This window comes from Pyrus communis, chromosome 11 (genome assembly GCF_963583255.1).
Source record: "Pyrus communis chromosome 11, drPyrComm1.1, whole genome shotgun sequence".
In the NCBI taxonomy this organism is placed as follows: Eukaryota; Viridiplantae; Streptophyta; class Magnoliopsida; order Rosales; family Rosaceae; genus Pyrus; species Pyrus communis.
The window spans coordinates 18,334,963-18,353,398 of record NC_084813.1 but is presented as its reverse complement, the minus strand read 5'-3'; the positions used below and the strand labels follow the sequence as shown (position 1 = coordinate 18,353,398).

The 18,436-nt window shown below is 37.1% G+C and overlaps 3 protein-coding genes across 5 annotated transcripts; 1 reads left to right on the top strand and 2 right to left on the bottom strand.

The window, feature by feature from the left end:
* Positions 1-885: 885 nt before the first annotated feature.
* Positions 886-2,672, bottom strand: LOC137749581 (photosystem I chlorophyll a/b-binding protein 3-1, chloroplastic). Its single transcript, XM_068489704.1, has 3 exons — positions 2,391-2,672; positions 2,218-2,279; positions 886-1,654 (listed from the first exon to the last, which is right to left on the bottom strand). The coding sequence occupies exons 1-3, from the start codon at positions 2,544-2,546 to the stop codon at positions 1,039-1,041; spliced, it is 834 nt and encodes a 277-aa protein (XP_068345805.1). The 5' UTR covers positions 2,547-2,672; the 3' UTR covers positions 886-1,038.
* A 1,543-nt stretch (positions 2,673-4,215) lies between these two features.
* Positions 4,216-8,090, top strand: LOC137707895 (DEAD-box ATP-dependent RNA helicase 53, mitochondrial-like). Its single transcript, XM_068446832.1, has 8 exons — positions 4,216-4,739; positions 4,884-5,011; positions 5,149-5,560; positions 5,929-6,027; positions 6,108-6,332; positions 6,625-6,786; positions 7,194-7,669; positions 7,809-8,090. Exons 1-7 carry the CDS (start codon positions 4,323-4,325, stop codon positions 7,632-7,634), a joined length of 1,884 nt encoding a protein of 627 aa, XP_068302933.1. The 5' UTR covers positions 4,216-4,322; the 3' UTR covers positions 7,635-7,669; positions 7,809-8,090.
* A 408-nt stretch (positions 8,091-8,498) lies between these two features.
* On the bottom strand, positions 8,499-17,491 carry LOC137707754 (vacuolar protein sorting-associated protein 53 A-like). Of its 3 annotated transcripts, none has more exons than XM_068446666.1 (24): positions 17,318-17,491; positions 17,088-17,182; positions 16,918-16,974; positions 16,625-16,775; positions 16,400-16,470; positions 15,924-16,048; positions 15,481-15,641; positions 15,230-15,371; positions 14,595-14,658; positions 13,489-13,674; positions 13,353-13,388; positions 12,846-12,950; positions 12,691-12,750; positions 12,365-12,442; positions 11,966-12,073; positions 11,811-11,876; positions 11,014-11,091; positions 10,803-10,936; positions 10,628-10,721; positions 10,294-10,371; positions 9,875-9,937; positions 9,531-9,599; positions 9,352-9,447; positions 8,499-9,056 (listed from the first exon to the last, which is right to left on the bottom strand). In XM_068446666.1, exons 1-24 carry the CDS (start codon positions 17,364-17,366, stop codon positions 8,754-8,756), a joined length of 2,469 nt encoding a protein of 822 aa, XP_068302767.1. In that variant the 5' UTR covers positions 17,367-17,491; the 3' UTR covers positions 8,499-8,753. The 3 variants fall into 3 exon arrangements, with proteins under 3 accessions (XP_068302767.1, XP_068302768.1, XP_068302769.1); XM_068446667.1 differs by having other exon boundaries at positions 13,489-13,665; XM_068446668.1 differs by lacking the exon at positions 17,318-17,491 and having other exon boundaries at positions 16,625-16,779; positions 17,088-17,167.
* Positions 17,492-18,436: the final 945 nt, after the last annotated feature.

The window sequence follows — 18,436 nt, the reverse complement described above, 5'->3', positions numbered from 1 at the left end:
ATACGTAAAATGTATCATTTTTAAAATATAAAATGTACCTATTTTTTTTATATAAAATTCATTCAATTTTTTCTAATTCATTTTTTTAACTTATATGGGTACATTCTCTCTCGTTGATTTGAGAATGTATTCATGTCAAGTTTCTTTGAAGAAATTTAATAATATTATTTAGCCTAATATCTATTTTTTGTGGTTTTAAAAAATGTACGCATGTTTTGTTACAATAATGTTTTGGTTAATTTTTATAAATGTACGAATGAGTTTATCGTCACGTGACTTTTTTTTTTCTTAATAATACCTGTCATGTGTCAAAAAATTTACACATGCAATTTTTATTTGAACAAGATGCTGCAATGGCGGTGGATCCGTTCCGTTTTAGATGTTCTCGTAGCTCAATTGCGGAGTGCAAGGCTCTTAACCTTATAGTAGTGGGTTTGTGCTGATCAGGTAGGAGTTTTGGTTACTTTATAAATACGAGATTATGTGTTAGTAAATTCGAATGTGAATAAGCAACGGAAGTTTGACATCAAAACTCTCCTATTTTTTATTATTTGAGAGGGGGATTTTTTTTTCTTCCCCTAAAAAGAACATGATCTTTTTTTTTCATTCTTGAGAAAAGAGAAACCCACGGTAGTGATTACTTTTCTGCATCAACTGGGGAAACAACCCAACTCCTTGCTTGAAAAAGGGGGGATCTTTCAATCACTCTAAACGTTTTAAATAAAACAAAGTTCTCAAACTTACAACAAAAATATATCTATTAGTTACATACATTAAATATCGTTGTAAACGATAATTTCTTTTGAAGAATTTGTCACATCATATTATTTTATTTATTAATTAAATACTGTAAAATATAAATTTATTAACCATCTATATTATAACTCGTGAAATCCGATAATATTAATTAGGGTTCTAATATAGCTCCTTTTAACATGTCATTTCTTACAAAGAGTCACAGAAAATTTGAACAAACAACAAAGATTAATTCTCATATAATCTTATACAATGAGAGGGGCCAAATTAAATTGTACAAACTTAATGGAACTTGAGGCTGGTTAAGATGTTGTTGTTGACCGGGTCGGCCAAGTGATCTAGAAGGTTCTGGTAGGGCCCCACACCAGTCACAAGACCCTGAATAAAATAACCCAAAATTGCCAGCATGGCAAGCCTCCCATTCTTCACTTCCTTGAGCTTCAACTCATTCATCGACTTCTCATCTTTCCCAAACCCTAGCGGGTTGAACAAGGGCCCACCTGGGTAAGCTGGGTTATCCGACCCGCCCAAGTACTTCTCAAAGCCCAAGAAGTATTGCTTGCTCATGGACCCGGGGTTGTACCAGTCCTGGAACCTCCGGTGCTCGGCGAAGCCCATTAGGGCGAGCTCTAGGACAAAGAGTGTGTAGGGGTCGGCCCAGTAGTTGTAGGTCCCGGCTGGCGGGATAACTCCGGTTTGGAACCAAGGAAGGGCAGTCTCGGCAGGGATAAGGCCAAGCTTGCCCAGGATTTCCGGGGCAATTGCACCAACTGCACCCAGCATGGCGTAACGTCCGTTGATGATTTCACCGTAGGCTAGCCATCTAGGCTCGATGAACCCACCTGTGCCTTCTGGGTCAGAGAGGCCCAATGGGTCGAATCCGAAGTCGCCGGGAAGGCTGCAAGTTAAATTTAACCATTTCTCAAAGTTAATTTAGGTGATGACCAAGTGCTTTAAATTTACATTTCCTTTTGGGAGAAAATTTGTCTTATAATATGTTATACATTTCGTCATGTTTATCTCTGTCATCACGAGATAAAGTCAAATACGATGCATACAAACACAATTGAATATACAATTAGAAACAGCTAAAAATTGCCCATTATATGTAAAGTGGTTATAGTTTTTGTTCAAGGAGTACTAATTATGTGAGTCACCTATATGGGTGGGTGAACAATGAGTATATGCTTTAAGGCATAGGGCTTCTAAATATACACGTGGTATAACATGAGTCGTGACGGATTTTGGCCAGAAGCACAATCCAATTTTTGTAGATTTTAATTTTCTTTTCTCTGTGTTAAATTAAGCTTATCCTCCTGCTAATTGTCAACCCTAATCCATCTCCCACGTTCTCATCTCAGTCAAATAAAAAAAAACCTAGTTCCGTCGCTCAAACTACACTATATGAGTTGTGACGGTGTTACAGTCATACTAAAAGGGTGAGTCGAGCATTGTTGTTACCTGCCATCCAAGTAAGAAAGGCTCTGCTTGGAAGCAAACCACAACTGTCTGTCTGCTCCTTGCTGCACCCAAATCAAACCACAAAATCATAGACAAAGAACGTCAGTTTTGTTACACTAATAGAAACCAAATAGTAATACCAAGTGACGGTACCAAAAGTGACATCTACGTACCTTAACAGGAGGAGTAGATGCCGCCCTTACTACAAAGGAAGCAGATTTTCTCGACCCAAATGGAGATTGGACAGCCTTTGCTCCTCCAAATATCTGCCTAGCAACCTCCTTTGAGGCTGTTAAGGAAGATGATGAAACCAGAGCTTGTGCTGCCATTTTCTCTCTCTAGCGCTTTCTCTCTCCTCAGGCCACTCAAATATTTAGCTCAGTCTCTCAAATACCACAACTTCCTACATGCAATAAGGAAGATACAGAATTGGTGTGGGCCAGGATGGAACCAAAACTTGTGGGCAATGTGCCGCTGGGTTCTTGGGTGGACATTGGAGCAGGACTCAGCTTTCAGATTAGGTTGGGATCTCACTGCCCAACAAAGCTTGTACACGTGGCGCCATCACCTGGATAAGAGATATTGCAAATTTCTCAACGGATACCTGATTTCACAAACTTGGTTTAGTAAAAGGATTTTTCTTTAATATGCTATTAAATGATACATAAAAGTGAATAGCTGTAATTGAAAATAAAATATCTAAATAATTGTACAAATTAAATTTAACGGCTAAATATTTGTAATGCTTGATTTTATAAACTTAGTTTACTACTACGTGATATTAAATGATATATAAAATGAATAGTTGTGATTAATAATAGAATATCTAAATAGTTGTAGAAATTAAATTTAACGGTTAAGACATTCGTAACATTAACAATGCGTAGCATCAAAGCCGTACTCTATATCATGAAGATATTCGTTTGATCAAGCTGATTATTTGAATTGATACTTAATTTGTTAAGAGTTGTTGTATGTGCAATGCTGCAAGCACTACAAGTTGTCAATGTGCTTGGTTAGGTAGGTAGTACTCAATTCGTTTGGGGGCTTTGTAATTCTAGTGGTAGAGTATATGTATGCAGAGAATAACTTCATTATTTTATATTGTACATAATTATGTGTCATGTCTTTCTCATCACGTGATTAGTCATGTGATGATACACATATTAGTTATAATTATGAATTTATAATTTTTTTCTACTTTTCATAAGTAAGCATCTTGCTACATACATTGACTGCGCCTATTTGTGACATTTTGTAAGCATCTTGCTCCAAAATCATGCTTGAGGATAACATCAAAGTAACATTGAGCCATTCCATTGTATATGTAATATGAGACGGAGGCAATCACATATACTAGTCATGTGGTATATAAGCCTATGCATGGTTATATAATATATACAACTGGTTGCACTTGAATTATCTTCACAGTCATATGCTCATATTCAAACTTTTCATTTCCATTTTTTTTGGGGAAATTTCTTCGACGCTACTAGCATTAAATGATACGAGAATGAATGGTTGTGAATGAAAATAAAACATTTAAACAGTTGCAAAAATCAAATTTAACGGCTAAAACATTCATTGCATTGAATGATACGTAGCATCAAAACCACACATTTTTTGTGAGTAAAATCGATATGAGACTGATAAAAACGGGTCACCACCAATAGAGAAAATTATGATTCGTTTTAGGCGACCCAGACTCCATATGAAAACGACTATCGAACAACCGTCTTCGAACCATAAGACATTGAATCAATCGGCTAGTAAAAAATTGACATGGGCCTCAAAATTCAATATCTAACCCAAATTAGACTTCAAAGGGTAAAGCTAGCCCAACATGAAGATCCAAATTACAAAGTAAAACGTGGGTCCCAAGGTCGAGCGCAGAGGATACCAACCCGTAAATATCTCTTTCATTTCGTTTCCATAAACTCCTTCGCTCCGCATCAGAGGTATTCTCATTCCCTCACTCCCTCGCCTCTTTCTTAAACCCTAAACCCCAAACCCCAAATCCCAAATCCCAAATCTTAGGGTTTCTCTCTCTCTCTCTCTCTCTCTCTCTCCCCCGAAACCCTTAACCCCTTCGAATTGGATAAAAAATGATGGCCACCATCCTCCGCCGTACGCCTACTATAGCCACGGCGCGGACCTTTGCCGCCATCGAAACCCTCCTGATCAACCACCATTCATTTCTCGGGGCGCCAGCCCCCGAACTCGTACTTCCTGAAAATGGCACCGTCGGCGGCGAGGCTAGGTTCTACACCGTCTCACCCCCGAAGACGAAGTTGGGTCCTTCGTACGGGTATCAAGTGAGGGACTTGCACGCGAAATCTGGGCCGTTGAGTTTTCGGGCGTCGACGCCTCTGGGCGCGCAGTTTGCCGTTGAGTACTCCTCCGAAGAGTCGACTAGAAGGAGCGGCGACGATGAAGGACTTGAGATCGCGAAGCTAGGGATTGCTAAGGAGATCGTGTCGGCTTTGGCCAATAAGGGTATCAGCAAGCTGTTCCCTATACAGGTGATTAATCATTTCCCAATTTTGTGCTTTGGTTGATGAGAAAATGATTGAAAAAAGAAGAATTTTTTTTTTTTTTTTAGTTTACCTGTTGGTTGATTTGTGTGTGGACGATGTATTAATTCATTGTTTGGGGATTTTGTGTAGAGGGCTGTGTTAGAACCAGCAATGCAAGGGCGGGATATGATCGGTCGTGCTCGAACAGGAACAGGGAAAACTCTTGCGTTTGGGATACCCATCTTGGATAAAATCTTTAAATACAATGCCATACATGGGTTTGTTTCGCAAATCACAATCATCAGTTAGATTATTAATGTACTCCGATAGGGGTTTTCAATATGACTATCTAATTTCCCCTTGCTTCTTTTTGGTTTTTAGAGTTTGTATTTGATTTATGTTTGATTATATGTAGGCGTGGAAAGAATCCTTTGGCTTTGGTTTTGGCCCCGACAAGAGAACTCGCAAAGCAAGTTGAGAAGGAATTCCATGATACAGCACCTGGTTTGGATACAATCTGTGTCTATGGTGGTACCCCCATTTCAAGTCAAATGAGAGCGCTTGACTATGGAGTTGATGTGGCTGTTGGCACGCCTGGTCGTGTAATTGATCTTATCAACAGGGGAGCCCTGAATTTAGAGGAAGTTCAGTTTGTTGTTCTTGATGAAGCTGATCAGATGCTCCAGGTGGGATTCCAGGAGGATGTAGAGATAATCTTAGAGAGGGTGCCAAAGAAACGTCAGACGTTGTTGTTTTCTGCAACAATGCCTGGTTGGATTAGAAAGCTTAGTCAGAATTATTTAAAAGATCCAGCCGTTATTGATCTTGTAAGTATGTTTTTATTTGCCTGTTTTCGCCGACCATGTGTAGCTACTTCTAGGATCAGATCATAAGCAATGTCATGCTGGACTGAGGACAACAAGCTTAAATCAGACGGCTTTCTCTTCTATAACTGACATTTTCGTTAAATTGAATGAGCAATGTGTCTTCTCCATTTTGTGTCTGGATATTTAGTGATAGTTTGCAAAGACGGAAGAATTAGGTTTCTAAAAAAATTTCAAATTGCACTAGTGGCAATATATTTTCTTTTGATTTTTTGTTTGGTAACATGGAAACTACTAGTATAAAGATGGCTTATGGGATAGACATATTCATCTGGTCATGTTTGCTAATTGAGAGCTGGCATGTGCTGTAGGTTGGGGATTCTGATCAAAAATTGGCAGATGGAATTTCTCTATTCTCGATTGCATCAGACTCATACGGAAGAGCATCAATTATCGGACCACTTATAACAGTAAGTAATCTTAACCTTTTCAGTTCTTACATTTTCCAACATCTGGTTCCTCCTCACCATCAAGTATGTGTGCCTGTTAGGAACATGCAAAAGGAGGAAAGACTATTGTTTTCACTCAGACAAAGCGTGATGCTGATCGATTGTCGTATGCCATGTCAAGAAGCTTTAGATGCGAGGCTTTGCATGGGGATATTTCACAAAGCCAGAGGGAAAGGACCCTTGCAGGTTTTCGAGATGGGAATTTCAATATTTTAGTTGCCACTGATGTTGCTGCTCGTGGGCTTGATGTACCCAATGTTGATCTGGTGAGATTTATTTAACCGTTTACCTTTGATTTAGTTTCATGTGTATTAATCTGTGTAGGTCTGCCATAGTTTATAGTCACTGGACAAATGTACTACTACATTCTTTAATCTAGTAGTTTCTACAACATCCTCTCTTTCCCTTCCCTTTCATTATCTTTCATGACTTGATTAAAGCTTTTAAATGCTCTAGTTAGGTCCATATGGTTTTCCACTGCATTTGGCAGTGATAATGTTATGGATACGAATTAAGGAAAAGGAGTTGGACTGACTTTCTTCACTTTCTTGGTCTTAGGTGATACATTATGAGCTGCCAAATAATCCAGAAATATTTGTTCACCGGTCTGGCCGAACAGGTCGTGCTGGGAAGAAAGGAAGTGCTATTCTTGTTTACACACAGGATCAATCCAGGGCTGTTAGGACTATCGAGAGAGAAGTAGGATGCAAATTTACAGAGGTAACGATGAAGTTTTTTTGTCTATGCATCTTCCATTTACTTTTAGGCTGGACGCTGTTCATAGTTCAAGGCATTGAGAGTAACACAATTCTGACTTTGATTATCATGTGCTTTTGGGTAATTGAATGATACTCATTTGACAGAAACAAATAGACGTTCCCATTAAAGATCTGTATTTCCTCTAAAATGTTTGTGTGGACTCACAAGCATGCTTTCTGCTCATGTGATTTTATTCTTAGTTTGAGTCGAAGCTTAAAAGTGGTCTGACAGAGTGATCTCCGGTATAGTATGGCGAGCTTCGCAACATAACCGAAAAATTCTATTATATATATTTCTCAGAGAAAATGTCTGGTTTGTGTATGTACTAGCATCCCAGACTGATTATATGATTACTTTTTTATCACCAGCTCCCCCGGATTGCTGTTGACAGCAAAAGTATAGACATGATGCCAGACATGGGTAGAGATCGATTCACGAAGGGTAGTCGATTTGGTGGTCCATCGGGACCAGGTTTTAGCCGTTCCGGTGGGTTTGGTCGTTCCAGTAGCTATGGTGATTCTTCTAGTCAGATGGGTAGATCTAGTGGACCTCGTCCCGGTCGTTTTGGTTCCTATGGTGATTCTCAATCTGGAGGTGGGTTTTCCGGATCTAGCTCAAACCGCGGAGGAAACTTTGGTAACTCAGGTTTCGGTCGTTCAAGTGGTTTCGGTAATTCTGACCGTTCAGGAGGTTTTGGTAATTCTGACCGTTCAAGTAATTTCGGAGGGTTTGGTAGCTCTGATCGTTCTGGTGGTTCTAGGAACAATAATTCTAGCCGTTTTGGCAGCTTTGGGGATGACAAGTTTTGATGATGAACAAAACACTAGAAGACCCTAATTCAATGGTAAGTCTGTTTATGTATTTCTTATTGCTATCCCATACATTTATCGACTCAGGTTGGTTTCTTTTAATTGAGATATTCCCATGTGGTATTGGGTGAACAATGCTGACGATTCGCTGACTCGTCTGTCTTGCAATGCCAGTTAAGAAGATACGGAACCCAGGAGGAAAGAATTACCAAGAACAATTATGAAACCGAAGTTAGAGGGGGCGTGTAGGGAGTGGTGCAGGCGTTTCTGCACCCGCGAGGAAGCATCTATAGGTGTTTTTTCTCTGTTTATATTAAGTTTATATATTAGAGTATGAAACGAAAGTCGTCATCGTATTCGGATGATGAGAGGAGGGCTCATAAAATGTAATGTATCTTTTTAGTATTATTATGTGTACGCTACTATTTTTTGTTGTTTATTTGGGTTGTCTTAATCCTTGAGAATTGAGATTAGTGGCTGTACTTGGCAGTGTTTGGTTATGAAGTCCCATAAAACGCCCCCACGTACAAGGATTATCTTATCTTACCGGAAAAACATGTTCGGATTAATGAATGTGGCTATGAGCTGTGATTGATCAGCATTTCAGATCTCTCTTTTATAGCATCCCCTCTTTTAAGATTCAAAGCATTGGGTTTGTCTTCGGTTGTTCGGCCGAAATCCTTTTGAACAGTCTTCACCATTCCGATTTTTGAGTCAATATTCACGGTCTTTTTTTGTGTAATTTTTCACTGTTCATTTCTCGAACTACTCAGGAAAATATGTTTTAAAGTTACTCTCTTCCAACAAAGTGAAAACTGCGTGTCAATAAAATGTTAGACGTAATTCGGGTTAACAAAATGAAAGGAAAATTAAGGACAGTAGTTTGAGGTTTGTAATAATAAGATGACACCATATATTCACGTTACAAATTTTGGACACTCTTCTCTCAAATTGATTGGAATTTCAAATCATACCGTACGCCAAAGCCATAAATAGCAAAAAGTGTATAGCACTAATCTAACTCTACTTAACTATTGCGAGATTTTTAATACAAAAATGAAAAAAGAAACAAACTAAGAACCAGTACATGATTTACACTTCTATAGGATATAAATGTTGTCATGCGTTGAAGAGTTTCCTGAAAGGCCCGTCTTTTCTATCTTTTGCAGCTTCGGTTAACGCCAGGAACCTCTTGAACCCTGTTGTGGCTGCACCTCGCCCCAGTGCAGCTGCTCTAGTTAGCACATCGTCTCTGGATGCAATAAGTGCGGCTGAAGTAGGATTTGGTATCAGAGCAGCTGCGGGGGCAGTTGGGAGTGGAATAGTTGGGGCAACCGGGGGTGGGAGAGAAGGTTTTGTGATTCCCGGGCTGTGCTTGTTAAAGTCATCTAGTATGCTTTGCTGATCTGCTTTCTTAAGACCCTGCACATTCATACTCAAATTCAGTGAAACATACATTGAATTAACCGGATTATCCAACTCGTAACTCTTTTTGAAAAGTAAACATTTATTCTAACTCTTGAAGTGGTAAAAATCCGCAGATTCCTTTCGTTGTTCAAAATAGTAAGAACAGAACAGAAATGAGCTAAAATTCAATGTCTGCTTGCAAGTGAGTCTCCTCTAGTTTCTTAAGAACTTTGAATTGATGAATGAAAAGAAAAAATGTCTCATGTGAAAAATGAATGGATGTGAAAAGGCAGGAGAAGTTGATGACCACCTTGAGCTCCAAAATTCTCTGAAACTCCATGGGCGTTCCCTCTGGTAGCAACGCACGATATGTATCCGCAACAGAATCAATTGGCGACAGTATGACCTGTATGCAAAAAAAAGAGATGAACCTACTTCTGAAAAGAAACCAGAGGCTGCCAGAAAGAGCACCAATAGACTGATACCTACCTTCAGAAGTGCTTCAGCTTTGCTCATCTCCCGGCTTACAAATTTCGAATAGCTAGCAGCACGTGAAGTCTGTTTGAAGAAATTATATTGATCTGTTAACAGGTTTGATTTGTGTGCTAAGAAAACTAGTCAATTATGACGAGAAAGCTATCACGGGCACTTATGAGTAGGAATCAAGAAATGATTTTCATGCTTTCAACCCTGGAATGTATAATTTAGGTGGAGTGTGACACTAATAGGATCATAATAGCCGTCCTTATAGCCGTAAACGAGGAAGGGGCTACTTGTACTTCATAGTTCTGATCATACTCGTAACTATAAACATATATCAACAATTCACTCACTTGGTGACCAAGGGATGGTATCTCCAAAAGAATTGTCTTTACAGCTTGAGTATCCAGTAGCATCTGCAATAGCATCCAAAGCATTTTTATTAATCACATGAATCAATCACGAAGTTCACTTCAGATATAAACTATAAAATTGCTTGGAGGAAAAAGAAATACATTTGATAAACGTATAAGAAAGATACCCTAAACTAGAGATAAACATATAATAATTCAAGATGAAAGTTTGATTGATTGATTTCTATCACAAGGTAAGATTTAAACTACTTCGAATTCAAGACTCGAGGGAAATCCCCGGTATATATCCCTCAACTCTCATTTGTGAAGCGGTTATATATACTTGTTCTCATTTCTTAAAATAAACAAAATCAGGTTTAAAAGGAAACAGAGGAGCTTATTAGGAATGCAGTCCCTACTTGTTGAGCTCCAGTTTCTGATATTTGCTTGCATTTGAAAATGTTAGTATAGAAACGCGGACCAAGAGATGATGCAAGCTGCACAGATGAAGTCAACAGATTAGAACTACAATAGCAAAATGTTCAGAACGGACTTTAGTGTTAAGTATAAGGTAGATAACTGAGTGAAGGATGGCGCCACACGACTTTAAAATGGTTGGAAAAAGCATGTCATATCAATAAAAGAAAGAAAAATAAAATTATAGAAATAAATAATGACTCATGAACCTTGGGAAACAAGACTAAGATCTATGGTAAAAAAGATAACATAAAACACGTCAGCCCCTTGTATTACCTTGTCCAAGAAAAATTGGAAGTAAATTGGTGAGAGAAGTGTTCCAAGTATAGGAATACTACTAGCAAGGATCATATTTATGCCATTAACATACCTGCAAAAAGGCGGGTTTAGTCATTTGTAGAAAGTGTGTATTTGATGTAAAGGAGCAGAATCTAGATTATTCCTAGCTTACTCTGATTGGTCACCAACACTTTCAAGCGTAGCCCATGGAACTCGTGTCATTGCAGCCATTTCAACATCAAACTTAGTTTCTAGGCCATGCACCAAGGTTACCAGTGCTTTTGTTATAACGGCTGAAAATTCATCCTGCACGATTGCACAACTCTTGTAGAAAATGAAAAAAAAAAATGCCTTAGGTGAACTACTTATAAAATAGCTTATACCTGCACTTCCGACATATCCACCCCATCAGCAAACTGAGAATCAATTATTTTGGATACACTTTCAGCCAGTTCACCAGACTGCAAATAATTAAACATAAATTACCAAGAATGTAAAATAGTTTTCATTCTTGTACTATAGTTGTTTACACACACACACACACACACACACACACACAAATCATGTGAACAGTGCTAATCATAAATTAATCACACCTCACAGTGATTTCAGAAAGAAGACATGCAATACCAACTTAGATAGAAAACTGAAAAACCACCAAGTACTGACAACACTTTCCATCGGAAATTCAGTGTACATGGTAATTACAAGTTTTTTTTTTTTTTTTTTTATGATAATTACGAGCACATATGTTTTACACCTCATGTTAATATTTATAAGCTGATCAAGATAACAAGATTCACATGACACATTATGGCAACATATTAATGCAGTCGGTGACGCATACAATAAGCCGTGCATTCATTTTTCACTCAAGTTATTATGGAGGTATGTGTGTCAGACACATTACAATCAGAATGTAATGTAAATCATTAATTTAATCAGTGCCCTTGTTAGCTTCTACCTTTTGTAATGCAAAAAGATAAGAAAATACATTAGACAAAAAGAATCATCTAGTTCTAATTTATCCAGAGATTCCCATCGGACATAGTACCCCTTTCTCATAACAGCATCTGCTGTAAGTTTTAGTTGAGACGAGGCATTACAGCTTCACACGCAGATAGGAATTCAGCTAACACTCAAAAGTCAGAGCAGTTGCATGTCTCCAAAAACTGCTTACCGTCTTATGGCAGTATTCTGCCGAGTTGACAATGTAACAAATCACCTTTTCATCTCTGTCAGATGTCTGCTGAAGCATAAATGAAAATTAGCACCTATTCAGAATAACAAGAATTTTGTGAAATAGTCATGAAGCTTAAAATTGGTCTTTTATACCTTTATCTGTCCATCCATACCAGTTGCTGCTGCAACAATTCCTGTACCACCTTTAGGTATTCTTGCAAAAAGCTTGGTAGCATACGCTTTGAGAATCCTTTGAAACACCTAAACTTGGAAAGACACATCATATCTGATTATTTAAAAATATCTATTTACTTGTACAGTTTAAGTCACAAGGACGAAATTTGAACAAAAAAAAAAAGTCGCAAGGAAGAAACATGCATTTTTCTTCTAACGTTTGAAGGTGGTTGAAGTAGAATAGTCTTGCAACAAAATATGATGGCCTAATATCACTATGCATCCACGATAGAGTTTTGTTTATGGATATGTAATATTATATGCACTATGTGTGTCGATACCAACTAGGATATTAAGCGAGGAACTTCAATAAAGTACCTTGAACAAATTAAATAATGTCTGGTTCTTTGTCAAAGCACTGCATCTCTTTAAGCTCCTCTTGATTATAAGAAACAACTGCAAGACCAAAACGTGCAACCAAGTCAACATTATTAACATCATTAACGAAATAACCATAACCTAAAGAAAATTTTATATGTTCATATCACATAAATCAGTTAAAGAATGACATCAATAAACTAAGAGTGACTGAGGACAGTGGAAACACGCACTGGGGCCAAATCAAAGCCATTCAGTCTTATTCTAGTCATTCTCATTAACTGCAACACTAAACTTCTAAAGTGACAGTAGGAAAATGTTCTTACCTGCATGCTACTTGATAAAACATTATTCTGACTTCCCTCTTCAATGTCCCATGTTTCCTCCTATTGGAAAGATGAAAACAAAACCTAAATCAAATGGGAAAAGACACTAGCAAACTATTGAACATATGTTGTAAGAAGTAATAAATCTATTCTACCTGAACAAGTTTCTCCAAATTCTCCATCAGTGTCTTCTCTTCTAGTTCTGTGTAAACATTCAAGTGAGGCTCAAAGCAAGATGAAATGATTCCACGGAAATTGAACTGCCAAATAAAACAGTACAAGTAATTCTCAGAAATTATATCTATGAGAAGATAGACTTAGCACTAAAATACAAGAGGACCATAATAATAGACTGTAACTGCAAACGTGATGATATCCAGTCATCTTATACCAAAGTGACAACCCCAAATTTTTAACCAGGATACAACAAGTCAACATCTTGATATAATTTCACATGGATTGCTTAAAATTATTTTCAACACACTCAAGCAATCTCACTATATAAGATTCACCATTATGGTATGATAAAGGTAACGTAGAAAATATACAGGAATGACATACAAGAAAAGTCAAATCTAATTATACACACATTAATCGCTCATTTCATATATATTACGAGGTTAATTATTATGAAAGAATATATGTAGAAGAAAACTATCTACCCCAGCTGCAGGCGCTGATAACTCTTTATCCTTTTCCTGGAAAATGAAAATCAGAAGGAGAGCTTATTAACTTGCTGGTATAAGGAATTCACATTGTGAATTTTCAACCATATTAAGCAATACATAGCATCCATACCTCTGTGATACTTTCCTGATGTGCAGCAAGCTTCTTTTCATACTTCTTTCTAATATCTGAGGCACTTTGACTAGTGTTTTCCCCTCTACCAATTTCTTCAATCTCATTTCCAATCTCCCTGCCTCGAGTACCTCCACCAAATTTCTCTGCCAATTCATCCTCAAATTCAAGAGTTCGCTGTAGTGCCTATAGGCAGCAGTCAAAGCATTAAAAAAACCAACAAATGAGAACGTTTTGAAGGCCATGAGATTGGATATAAAATGTCAACTACAATAAAAATTATTGCGTTCTATTTATCACAACCATATCCTTGCAAGAACCCTAATATAGATGTGCCACTTGAGGTAAGGAAATGCTTAATGATTATGGTTTCCCATATTAAGTCCAATTAGGCAGATCCAACCAAACTTGCACGGACAATCCAATCACAACCATAATTGGGTTTGGTTCAGTTTGCTCTTGCTATTGTTTTTTCCCTAGTATAAACTTCATTGATTCATTAAAGAGAGCACCCATACAGAATAGTGACTGGAAGATCTCAAGAAGACAAGCAATGCATGATCCATGTGGCTCCTAAAAAATTACATATGCATGCACTACATCGCTCATGGGTTGTTTAAAGGTTTCAACTGATGTACCCAATATTATTAAGGAAAAAAACTAAACTAAACTTTTGTACTCTGCTGATTGGTTCAACATCTTTCACGTGGTTTCTAAAAAAAAGGATCTCTCACTTGTTTAATGGCCATTTCCAGTTATTTTCAAGAGGCAAAACAAATGATATCACATCATATGGATATGGAGTTGAAATAACAAACTGAAGAGAATAACTGACTGCAACAAGAGACGGATGGTTGCACTTATACCTAAGCCAAAAAGGAAGTGGATTAAAATAGTGCAAGACGACATGATAACATAACGATATTTGATTCAAATGCATCAAAAAAGGTTGAAATTGGGTTTATCTGAGCTTTAGGTTGTTTGTGCTGCTTCTACAAGAATAGACAAGAATCAAACTAATCTAAAACAAACTAAAGAAGCACCAAATATCACTCCTCAACTACATGTAAAATCAATCCAAAACATAAATAGGAAATAAGGCTTACCAACAATAATATCCCAACATCGGGCTTTTCTTTCTGATTATTATGTATATCTTCCAGCTGCTTTCTGAAAAAAGAACAATACAAAAAAGTTCAACTTTTTAAGTTTCTTTGAATTCTCTGGTGAAATCGGATGCACACTAGAACCCCCTATGTCCAGAGAGTCAAGTAAACGGCAAAAAAGGAAACAAATAAAATGTCAACCTCAAAAGTAAACTAGGTTGTCTTTTATGGAATTTTACTTCAAACATTTTTCTTCTCCTCTGATTAAAAAAAAATAAAAATATTAAGCAAACTAAAATCTCAAAACATTAATGGAGGAAAGGAAGAAACATCTATTTTATCTCTATGTGTGATGCCATCACTTGCCTTCCCTTCTACTTAGTTACACATGTGACCACCAGCACCGAGAACACTACTATGTTCAGATTTTTTCTTGGTTCACCATGTTGAAACCTTGAATATCATAAGGACGGCAATAGGAACGACAGTTTCCAAATGCTAATAGTTCTTTTTGGGTATTTAAAGAAGTTGATGGCTACATTTTATGTAAAAGGAAAACTAAGAAAATTCCACCCTCTGTGAAAAGGAATTGAAGCTATCGACAAACTTTGATATCAGAGGGAAGTAGATTGTACCTTGTTTTTTTACAGAACTGAATACAGAGCCGATAAGGAACATGCCATGAAGTAGGAAAGATTTTCCAAATTTCTTCATTTGTTCTCATACGACGCTTGATCCATGCATATCTTCGTTCAGTTTTATCCAACTTAGCTAGTTCTACAAATAGAGAAAACAAGATGAAATTCAAAATTAAGGACAATTAAAGTGAAGTCTTCATACATACTGAAAGCATCTGCTAAGAATAACATCAAACATGAGCACACACCAGCTCCTTCAAATATCTGCTCATAGGAAGTAAGCTCCCTGCTGCAAAAGTTATTTACTAGTTCTTCCCTCACAGATGGCTCTAAAGCATCAACAACCAGGCAAGCATCAGATAACTGCTGAAGTAAATTTGTTTCCTCCGTCTCCTTTCCAGTACCTAAGCTGAGAAGAAACCGCAATAGAGAAGATACTAAGGATACTAAAGAGTCAAAGACAGCAAAAACATTATAGTTGCAGCAGTTTAACTAATAGTCATACACAAACAACTCCATTATATAGTTCTAGGCACACACATCCTAACAAAGAATAAAGAATATGACCAAATGCTATAATTAGTAAACCCCAAAACCTAGTATCAATAGTTGTTCAATGATCTATCCTTTTAATGGTCTGCTTAAACATTAATTTGTATATACAGCACTGCATATTATTTTAAACACATACCTTGAGAAATCAGAAAACACGTGCGACTTTAGTATTTGTTTGATATTCTTAAATTTTTCCCTCAGCTCCGTGATTTTCGGAACGTCCCGATAAGCTTCAAAATGGCTACATAACTGGTTAACTGCCTGATACGCATCATACACTCGAATCAAAATGAAGCACTTTCTCAAAATTCATATAACACTAATCTTCTAAAACTAGCAGTTACTTTTCAATCATCTTTGTATAATGCAAAAGTTCGTATCACGAAGAATACTATTCTATTCCCACAGATATAACAAAAGGAAAATAACACAGAATGCATCCAAAAAATGCACTTCCTATGAGGATCTTCCAATCGCTTAAATAGAGTGTACCAATAATCATATGCTACAAAAGACCAAAGCATAATTGAGAACATCAAACAAAAGGAGTCACAAAGTAAGCTCCTGTTTTATCTACAGTAAAATGACACTGTATACTAGGATATACCTTACCTCCAACTGTGTGGCTGCCTCTTTATAGTGTCGTTTTGAAGCCATTACTTGAAGCTGCTCAACAGCAGAGACTGCCATGTTACCAAAAAAAAAAAAAAAAAAAACAAGTGCACCGCCATGAGAATAATATAAAGGCATTCATCATAACTTTCTAATCAGGGTCAAACAGTTGATCTATAAATCTTGATCAATCGTCACTGTAAAAATCATAAACGAGGAACTAACCGAGCATGGTTAGGCGATGAAGAGCAGTAATCGTCGTTGTTATATGCTTCTTTGCAGAGTCTAACTTCTTAATATCCCTACATATTTCTTGAACCATTGTCTCGCTTTGCTCAGCTTTCGTTTTAATTTCACGGATTTTATACATGAGTTCCTGCCTTAGAGCATCACAAAGTAAATAAATAAAACAAAACAAAAACAGCAAACTTAAAAACTAAAAGCCAAAGAAAATCCATTTACAACCCTTTTATTCTGCAAATTACATCAATGCTTATGAACCGAGTTTAAGAACAGACCTCCACGGCACGTGTAGCGGCAGCAAGATCTTCCTTTGCTTTCATGCCCGAATTGCTCTGAAAAACCACACCAGCCAATCCATAAAAAACTACAAAACTAGTTAAAAAAAAAAAAAAAAAACGTGCAATTGCAGTTGTGAGCTCAGAGCTCAAAAGGCAAAGGCGACGACCTGCTGGCGAACAGCGGCTAAAATTCCAGCATCTACACGCCGAATCTCACCGTGTATCTTTTGCATTAGCGGCTCCACACCAGATAAAGACGCCTCTGTTTGCACAATTCAAAGCATTCAAAAAGTAAGTTCAACACCTACACATTCTGCTTATACAACACAAACAGATACATATACGCATATATACACAGAGAGAGAGAGAGAGAGAGGGAGGGAGGAGAGACACATACCTGTGGGGAACATCTGGTTGATGTATTCCAAAGCGCTTGACTTATCCATGGCTGCCAAATTAAGCTCGAGCTCGTTGCGTTGGAGTAATGGATGGGAGAAACAGTTGGAAGGAGGAGATCTGAGAATTTGGAGAGTGGATTCTCTCTCTTCTCTCTCTCTCGCTTTGCTTTTGATTCAGCAATGGCGCTGTAAAATGGGTCGATCTAGGATCGACGTGAATGTGTGAACCGGGTTTCGGAGGAGTACCGACTCTGACCCGAATTTTTTGGAGCGGGCTAGAAAGCCTGGGTTTGTATCCAACTTACATGGGCTAGGCCTCTACTTTATGAACCCGTGGGCCGAAGAATTTTGCATGAGTTTCTTTGACGAATAAACGATTTTTTAGTAAAATCTAATTAATGTAGCCTGCAGCCATTTACTAGTACGACATATTAGTATTCATGTTCACTTGTAAGTAAAAGATTTTATATTCGATTTTCACTGAAGAAGAAATTAAACAATATTATTGCTAGTCCATTGTGAGGTTAAACTCATTCCCTCATCTTTAATCGATAATATCGTTTGTTCAAAAAATATATATATATATAGTCTTCATATACGGTTTAACTCAGTTTGCCAATGGCATTGTGTACATCTATTATACAAAGTTCACGTCTGTTAACGTAAATTAGAACAATTTAGAATACATTTTATTAAAAACTAAATCTAGCCTTATTTCGAGTGGGGCACATATTTTGAGAACTCTTCATCATTAAGCCTAAACTCTCTTAAAGAAATTGCTAATCAACAATTTATTTTTTAATAAGACAATAAACTATTCTAAACCACTCTCGTTTCTTTAATAGAACTTAAACTCACGTTAGTTATACTCATATTCATAGAGAGAAATGTTAAAGAGATTCTTTCAAAGTGGGACTCTTTACGGATTCTCTGTCACCTCACAGTTTAACGTTAATTCTCATATCAACATTATAAAATATTGTGCAAAAAATAAAAGGTAGCAAAAAATTCATGAAGAATTTTACTTTTGAAAAAATCTCTTTAACATTTCTTTTATTTCTTATCAACCAAATAATAGAATTCATTTCTTTGTACAATTTAATATGATCTGTTTTTTA

Excerpts from the sequence above, each read along its gene's own strand:
- LOC137707895 (XM_068446832.1), top strand. The coding sequence starts at position 4,323 with ATGATGGCCACCATCCTCCGCCGTACGCCTACTATAGCCACGGCGCGG. Across the intron at positions 4,740-4,883 it reads GCAAGCTGTTCCCTATACAG|AGGGCTGTGTTAGAACCAGC; the intron begins GTGATTAATCAT and ends GATTTTGTGTAG. Across the intron at positions 5,561-5,928 it reads ATCCAGCCGTTATTGATCTT|GTTGGGGATTCTGATCAAAA; the intron begins GTAAGTATGTTT and ends CATGTGCTGTAG.
- LOC137707754 (XM_068446666.1), bottom strand. The coding sequence starts at position 17,366 with ATGGATAAGTCAAGCGCTTTGGAATACATCAACCAGATGTTCCCCACA. Across the intron at positions 17,183-17,317 it reads CAACCAGATGTTCCCCACAG|AGGCGTCTTTATCTGGTGTG; the intron begins GTATGTGTCTCT and ends TTGTGCAAACAG. Across the intron at positions 15,642-15,923 it reads GTGTTTTCTGATTTCTCAAG|CTTAGGTACTGGAAAGGAGA; the intron begins GTATGTGTTTAA and ends GTTTCTTCTCAG.
- LOC137749581 (XM_068489704.1), bottom strand. The coding sequence starts at position 2,546 with ATGGCAGCACAAGCTCTGGTTTCATCATCTTCCTTAACAGCCTCAAAG. Across the intron at positions 2,280-2,390 it reads CATCTACTCCTCCTGTTAAG|CAAGGAGCAGACAGACAGTT; the intron begins GTACGTAGATGT and ends ATTTGGGTGCAG. Across the intron at positions 1,655-2,217 it reads CTTTCTTACTTGGATGGCAG|CCTTCCCGGCGACTTCGGAT; the intron begins GTAACAACAATG and ends TTTAACTTGCAG.